This window comes from Aulonocara stuartgranti (genome assembly GCF_965226115.1).
Source record: "Aulonocara stuartgranti genome assembly, chromosome: 2".
NCBI lineage: Eukaryota > Metazoa > Chordata > Actinopteri > Cichliformes > Cichlidae > Aulonocara > Aulonocara stuartgranti.
This window is the reverse complement of record NC_138940.1, coordinates 1,203,194-1,211,850: the sequence shown is the minus strand read 5'-3', so window position 1 is coordinate 1,211,850 and position 8,657 is coordinate 1,203,194. Positions and strand designations below refer to the sequence as shown.

Sequence of the window (8,657 nt, the reverse complement as noted above, 5' to 3'; positions counted from 1 at the left end):
TCCCCAATCTAGAGAATTTATGTCATCTTAAGCTCACTTATGACACTAGCAAATATGGAGTGGGCCAGATACATACAGACATACAGACAGACAGACGGACGGACGGACGGACGGACGGACAGACAGACAGACAGACAGACAGACAGACAGACAGATAGATAGATAGATAGATAGATAGATAGATAGATAGATAGATGGATAGATGGATGATGTATGTTAGCAGAAAAAGATACAGTGTATTGGAATAGCCTACCTACCAACACTGCTAAGAAAAATTTTAAGACATTTTTTGATGGCTTGTATCATCACACATGTATTTTGTAATTGTCGTTATATCTATTTCTTATGCTTAAGGACAACAGATGGAAATTAGCCCTTGGCTATAATCTGGTATGTTTACATTCATGTAATTTTTTTTTAATTTATGTTCATTAAAATGCACTGTCCTAAATAAAAATAAAATAAATAAATATTTCCATACTGATCTTATGAAGTTTTCTGTCTTGACTATGTGGGGGCTGAGTCTATGGCAGCTGTCAGAGGGTGAGAGCTAGTGCACACCAACAGGCAACAGGACAACTTTCAAACACCAAAACCCAGAATTAGATGAAAAGTGCCACTAAAATGATATGAAGTGAACAGGTTGTTACTGTAAAATGGCTTCATTAGTTGGGGAGATGTACAGCGTGGTCCTGGAAACAAGGTGGTCGACATAAAGCTGAAGTCTCGCTGATTCAGTTCAGCGCAGGGCTGCTCTGGAATGGACAACGAGCTGTGGGCACAGATGTTGGTTTGGTAGAGGAAGACATCACATCAGCATTCATCACCTCCCGACCACCAGCCTCTGTTACCAAGATAAATAACGGAGACCAATCTTAATACGCACTTTGTTTTTTTCTGATAAGTATATGCTTGTGAACATATCAACATCTGTTATCTCCTTTATTTACCTTTATCACTCAACAAAAAAAGCAGAGATTACAAAATGAATTCTGAGATTGGGAAGTGCTGTCTGAATAAAAACAATTATCCCCCTCTGTTAATCAAACACTTAATGAGCTGGCTTATTTTTTCTCTTCCACTTGTTCCCCTCCAGTGATTATGTTGACAAAAGATACATTTTCCAATTAAATTCTTCCTTTCTGCCTCAATTAAATATGCCCACTGAGGATGTTAAATGATTTAATTCACCTTTGTTGTTCTCTTTTCTCCTACAGCATCTGAACATTATGATGGGATGGCTTCACTATGAAAATAAACAACATAAAAGAACATGTGCTTTTTCCTGCCTTTTTCTTGCCAACAGCAGTGAGTTAAAGTTGATGATTCATTCATTAAATGTTAAAATTGGACCTAAACTAAAGAAGGTCCGATTGTAGGAAATTCTTTATTTGTTCTGGTTGTGAGGGGCCCGTTGCATCTGAAGCACCTGTTATTGATTTGTGATGCCAGAGAAAGTACACTGCAGTAATCCAGTCTGCATGAGCTGGAAGCGTGGATGAGCTTCTCAGTGCTCAGCGGGGAGGATGCACTCTGACCTTTGCAGGGTCTTAGGCAGTATTAGACAAATAAGAGGTTAAGGTTTGAGTAAAAGTTCCTCTGACTTTGTTACTCGCTGATTACAACGTAAACATAACGACTTTGCTCACAGCTCAGGTCGGTGCATTCATTCACTTTTACTAAGGAAATGATGCTGTATAAAAGTGCACTGAGGCTTCTATTGAGGCTGCAGCCTGAGATGTGAATGCATTCAGGGTCTGATTAACTAAGACAGCGCTTACCTCCAGGTGCACACTCTGAGGTTCATTTTATTCGATTTCTGTGACATCAGTAAGGTCAGAATAATCTTCATGACATTGGTGTAATGTGAGTGACACCATCTAAAAATTGTTAGGGGTAGTGTGGGCATTCACCAGTTTGCTTAAGGACGTGAGTATGTGTTTACTGCATAGCAGAGATAGCTGGACTTATGGAAAAACTTTGTGTGTTTTCCTCAAGCAAACTGGTGAATGCCCACACTACCCCCATGTAACAATTTTTAGATGGTGTCACTCACATTACACCAAACTAAATATTCAATGGACTTAACTGTGGAATTCTGACCAGAACACAAGAGCTTGTGGTCACAGTGGGTGAAATGAGTGTTGGCAGTTTCTCAGGTCTTTTGTTTTTGATGCACCGTTAGTGTTTATTCTGTCCAACACAAGTGCTACAGCTTTGATTGTGTCCCCTGTCCCACAAACCCCATTAACACAGCAAATAAGAGTGTGTGTTTGTGTGTTTGTGATGCTGCAGACAGAAGGAGCAGGAATCTGGGTCAGTGTGTCGTCTCTGGCGCGGTGCCCACTGCCTGGGGTTATACATGCTGACACAGTGGGGGTTGGGAGCTGGGGTAGACCTGGAGGTGCATGCTGGGTGACAAACACTGGACATGAAACAGAAAACATAGTAAACGCAGCAGTGTGAGAGTGAACACACTTAAGACATTAAGTACAGGTCAGTGAGAAAGATCTACAGTAGCTTAGGTCCTCACGTCTTATTCCTAAGTATATGTGGGTGGAGTCACTGCCCAGTGTACCTGTGTAGGTGTGTGCACAAATGTTAGACAGACTGCTTACATGGAATGGAATATGCACGTATATGAAATGTTTACACTTAGATATATAATGAAAAAGACTGACTTACCCTGAATTTGATGTCGGTAACACATGTTGAAAAAGCTTGGATGGGAGCAACAAATTCTGAAATGTCACTAAAACCAACAAGAAACAGCTGGAGCAACATTTTGCAACTGATTAGGTCAACTAGCAACAGGGCAACAGGGCAACAGGGCAGTAACATGACTGGTGTAAAAAGTTAGTCCTGGTTCCTTAGAAGCTGCTGCATTGAGCCCAACTTGAAGACATTGCTGTCCACTGCTGCTTTGGGCTGAAGGGGAGAGCGACCATCTGGCAAGTTTTCAGCTCTCAGTTCAAAAGCCTGATCAGTGAGAATCCTCTGTCTGACGGGACAGGACACGTCCCTGTCCACAAAGTCCAGCTGCTGCTCGATGCTCACAGTCTGCTGCTGCTGCACAGTGACAAACCCTTTCAGAACTTTTTTGAGTTTCGTTGCTGCCATCCAATTCAAATTGATCTGATTCTTGTGTTTTCTGTTTAAATGTGATGTCTTTGTTTTATGTCGTGTTGTAATATGTTTATAAAACATTGCTAATCAATACATTCTGTTTTTATTGATGTTTTTCATACAGCTTGCCTGCTTTTTCTGGATCTGGGCTTGTCAGAGCCACATTTAGCTCTGAGCAGAGAGCAGGACAGAGGCTGAGTGAAGCAGTCTGGAGTATGGACGCTGAACCCAGAGGCAAACAGGCAAACATTTACTGGATGATGCTGAGACTGGTTTGCAGTCTGAAACAAATGTTTAAGTGCACTGTTTTCAATAGCTTTAATTATATTTGATGACCTAACCTGTTCCCTGTATTGACGAGTTTGGACATCTCAGAATTTATTAATAACAAAGTGGTTCGACAACCTCTCCGTGAATCGCTAGGGGCTATGTTGTCTGGGGGCTTTTGCCCCCTGGTAGGGTCTCCCATGGCAAATTGGTCCTGGGTGAGGGACCAGACAAAGAGCGATTCAGAAGACCCTTATGAAGAGAACATCGAGGGAACAGTTTACCCTGCCCGGGATAGGCCCCCCCTGGAGCCAGGCCCGGAGAGGGTGCCCGAGGGCGAGCGTCTGGTGGCCGGGCCTTAGTCCATGGGGCCCGGCCGGGCACAGCCCGAAGAGGAGACATGGGCCCATCCTCCCGCAGGCCCACCACCCAGAGGAGGCCCATAGGGGTTGGGTGCATTGTGGGTATTCTAATATCTCCTCGGTTTGCTGCCGGTACGTTGGGGTTTTTCCCGGTGGATGACAGGGTTTGTTCCCTGCGCCTTAGGGTCGGGGAACGGGTCCTGACTGTCATCTGCGCTTATGCGCCGAGTGGCAGTTCAGAGTACCCAGCCTTCTTAGAGTCCCTGGGGGGGGTGCTGGAGGGTGCTCCACCTGGAGACTCTGTTGTTCTGCTGGGAGACTTCAATGCTCACGTGGGTAACGACAGCGAGACCTGGAGGGGCGTGACTGGGAGGAACGGCCTCCCTGATCTGCGTCCCTACCCTCACCTATGGCCACGAGCTGTGGGTAGTGACGGAAAGAACGAGATCACGGATACAAGTGGCAGAAATGAGCTTCCTCTGAAGGGTGGCTGGCCTCTCCCTTAGAGATAGGGTGAGAAGTTTGGCCATCCGGGAGGGGCTCAGAGTAGAGCCGCTGCTGCTCCACATCGAAAGGAGCCAGCTGAGGTGGTTCGGGCATCTGACAAGGATGCCCCCTGGGTGCCTCCTGGGTGAGGTGCTCCAGGCATGTCCCACCGGGAGGAGGCCCCGGGGCAGACCCAGGACACGCTGAAGAGATTATATCTCTCGGCTGGCCTGGGAACGCCTTGGTGTTCCCCCGGATAAGCTGGAGGAGGTGACTGGGGAGAGGGAGGTCTGGGCCTCTCTGCTTAGGCTGCTGCCCCCGTGACCCGGCCCCGGGTAAAGTGGATGAAGATGGATGGATGGATGGATGGATGGATGGTTCGACAACCACCAGAAAAGAGTTTTTCCAAGAGTAGCTGACAGACAGAGACCACCCACGTGACCTGAACAGCCCCAACAATAGAGACACTTTGGACACTAATTCCCCCACCTCTCCCCCCTCCATAGAGCCATCACCACCATCAAACACTTCACCTACAACACCCCCCTCCTCACCCCACACAAAAGAGGATTTCACACCACCTCCTCCCACCACAACTCTTCATATTCATGAAGCAGATGTGAGGAAGCAGTTTAAGAACCTGAATGCTCGGAAAGCTCCCGGCCCAGACGGCGTGTCTCCTGCCACCCTCAGACACTGTGCAAACGAGCTGGCCCCAGTGTTTTCTGGCATCTTCAACTCCTCACTGCAGGCATGTCATGTGCCTGCCTGCTTCAAGTCCTCCACCATAATCCCTGTCCCCAAGAAACCTAGGATCACTGGACTAAATGACTACAGACCCGTGGCTCTGACATCTGTGGTCATGAAGTCATTTGAGCGCCTAGTTCTCTCCCATCTCAAGACCCTCACGGCCCCCCTCCTGGACCCCCTGCAGTTTGCATATAGAGCCAACAGGTCTGTAGACGACGCCATCAACATGGCCCTACACTTCATCCTGCAGCATCTGGACTCCCCAGGAACCTACGCCAGGATCCTGTTTGTGGACTTCAGCTCTGCCTTCAACACCATCCTTCCAGACCATCTCCGAGGCAAGCTTTCCCAGATGAATGTGCCTGATCCCATCTGCCGGTGGATCACTGACTTCCTGACGGACAGGAAGCAGCATGTGAGGCTGGGAAAGAATGTCTCGGACTCCCGGACCATCAGCACCGGCTCCCCTCAGGGCTGTGTTCTTTCTCCTCTGCTCTTCTCCCTGTACACCAACTGCTGCACCTCCACCCACCAGTCTGTCAAGCTAATCAAGTTTGCAGATGACACCACCGTTATTGGACTCATCTCGGACGGGGACGAGTCTGCCTTCAGGAGAGAGCTTGAACGTCTGGTGTCCTGGTGCAGCCACAACAACCTGGTGCTGAATGCCCAGAAGACAGTGGAGATTATTGTGGACTTCAGGAAGCACACAGCTCCACTCCCCCCCCCATCATCCTGACTGACACCCCCATCACCTCTGTGGACTCATTCCGCTTCCTGGGTACCACCATCACCCAGGACCTGAAGTGGGAGCCCACCATCACCTCCGTCATCAAGAAAGCCCAGCAGAGGATGTACTTCCTGAGGCAGCTGAAGAAATTCAACCTGCCAACACGGACGATGATGCAGTTCTACACTGCAATCATCGAGTCCATCCTCACCTCCTCCATCACCGTGTGGTACGCTGGAGCCACTATCAGGGACAAACAGAGACTGCAGCGTGTTGTGCGCTCTGCTGAGAAGGTGATTGGCTGCAGACTCCCATCTCTGCAGGACCTGTACACCTCCAGGACATTGCGGCGTGCAGCTCGGATCTCAGCTGACCCTTCTCACCCTGGACACAGTCTGTTTGACCTGCTCCCCTCAGGCAGGAGGCTCCGGTCCATTCGCACCAGAACCTCTCGCCATAAGAACAGTTTCTTCCCCTCTGCTGTCGGACACATGAACAATAAACGTACGACTGTTCCCGCCACTAACACATGACCCTACGCTGTGTCACTGCATCATTCCATGTTTGGCACTGATCACCACCTGCACTCATGTATATATCTTTCAACGTAGCACTCTTAATTCTTATTCTCATGTATATATCTCATGTATATCTCATGCACATATCTTTCCACGTAGCACTTTTAATTCTTATCCCTACTTTTATTTTTTTCCATGTCTATTTAAGTGCTATTTATGACACTATGTTTGCACTGAAGCACCGCAGCAATTTCCTAATGTTGTAAACCTGCTCAACATTTGGCAATAAACCCCATTCTGATTCTGATTCTGATTCTGATGCAACCCCAGTCGATTTGTTCTGTAAGCACGCCAGCAACATGACCGAAACTAACTCAGGAAATGAGCTTCAATGGGTAAAGAGTTAAGGTGTTATTAAAGTTAACATCTGACTTTATTTGTGATAATTTAACCTATTGTATATATATACCCCTGTACCTGTACTGTCCCTGTTTCATTAATATGTGACAACGTAACAGTTGGAGCACAGCAGTCCTCTGTTCGGGTGGAGCAACAGTCCCCCCCAGTTTAAAGACAGATTTGGCTCGTTAACTGAAAAGTCTTGTGAAATGAGTTTTTCAGGGGCCACACGGTGACACAGTGTTATCACTGTTCCTTCACAGCAAGAAGTGACTGGGTTTGAATCCCCCACCAGACTGGGCCCGTCTGTGTGGAGTTTGCATGTTCTCGCTGTGTTTCTGTCCTCGGGCTTCCTCCCACACTCCAATCAAATGCAGAGAGTGGCTTTAGGTTCATTTTAGGTTGCTGCCCATAGTTAGGTGTGGTGGCCTCTCTGTGCTGGCCTTGTGACACAGTGGTGACCTGTCCAGGGTGCACCATGGGCCCAGCCCGACCTTCTTCAGGAAGACAATGGAAGGAGTTTCTTCAGCAAAGTTTTTCTTTTCCCCCACTCAAGAGGAGCGTCCTTTAGTATTAGTCATTAGGCATGTAAATGCTTTTAGTTGAAGTTTAGTTTTAGTTGACTAAATATCACAAGATTATCAAAGACTAAACTTGAACTTACTTCAGCTGACTTAAGTATAAAGTTTGTCTTTAGTTGTGACAGTTGTTCCACACGGTTTACAAAGAGTCGTATTTTCCTTCATGTCACATGTGAAATGCGTCTATATCTCTACTCCTCCTCCCAGGCACTGACATTTTGTCACATTTTCATGAAAAACAGGGAGCTGTGTGTCCAACCTTCCTGCACAAAAAGATTACGTCTGATTGGACCACTTCTGTCTCTCCAGAACATTTTCATGTCGTTTTTACCTGACAGTCTGTCAATAATTTTAAGTCTGAATTAAAGAATGTAAGTCTGGACACTAGGGCTTCTTTTTTTAGACCAGTATTTGACAAAGACACCTTCATTCTTTTGTGTCACACTGACTCCTGAAAATAGTGTTCTGAGCACGTCGTGGTTCATTTGTGAGAACTAATTTCATTATCACCAATCATGTAGAAAGTCAGTGAAGCGATCTCCATCTTTGTTTGGCGAGAGTGTATTATTACCGTTAATGGGAAGTATGGTCTACATTTGGGTTACACTGGGGTTGATTTTGTTCTCTGCTCTCTGTGTTTGTTGCCACAGCAGACACCACAAACCATTCTGCCGATTGTTTCATGTGTTTGCAATTATTATGTTTCCCTCATAATCCTGCTCATCTCAGGGTGGCAAACATAATTAAATGATGTGAAAATACCTCATAGATCATTGAGGAGTTTTCTTTTTTTTGTGTCATTTACAATAAAAAGCAGAGTGCCAGATGAATTAATAAGGAAATAAACCTTTCTGTAATTGTTACTTATATATCATTCCAGTGTTGCTCATAATATGTACTTTATACCTCTTCTGGAGAGAGTCCTGTAATTTCAAAAACAGCCTATGACTGAGACTCTCTGCTTTTCTAACAAATACATTTTTCTTTTCAATGTTCGTACGACACAAACAGACAAACAGCACTCGCTCCACACGTCTGCCTCAGCTCGTGTCTCAAAGGATGGAACCACCAATCAACTATTATTATTATTATTATTATTATTATTATTATTATTATTATTATTATTATTATTATTATTATTGTTGTTGTTGTTGTTGTTCTTTATTTTAAAAGTTGGAATTTGACTGTGTTATGGAGATAAATCATGAAACTTGGGATAAAGTCAACTGAAATAATTGAATGACGTCTCTTAAAGGGTGATGAAATAATTATTAATGACACACTAATAAAACATATAGATATAAACTAGATATGAATGGTTCTTTAATGATAATAATGATGGCAGTATTTAATATTATAAATAATAACAGTACACTTTAATTACCAAAATTAAAAAAATACATCCAAACAGTAGCAATGAAGTGTTCAATAACTAAAA

The 8,657-nt window shown here is 45.2% G+C and overlaps 1 protein-coding gene across 1 annotated transcript in view; it reads left to right on the top strand.

Annotated features, from left to right (window-relative positions):
- Window positions 1–4,615: 4,615 nt before the first annotated feature.
- The window catches only part of LOC309715974 (uncharacterized protein), a gene marked incomplete at both ends in the record, with an annotated part of 77,355 nt that continues 73,313 nt past the window's right edge, over window positions 4,616–8,657 (top strand). The window contains 2 exons of the mRNA XM_082549506.1: window positions 4,616–4,652; window positions 4,748–5,591. Of these exons, the coding sequence (XP_082405632.1) occupies window positions 4,616–4,652; window positions 4,748–5,591 (881 nt within the window). The remainder of the gene's footprint in view (window positions 4,653–4,747; window positions 5,592–8,657) is intronic.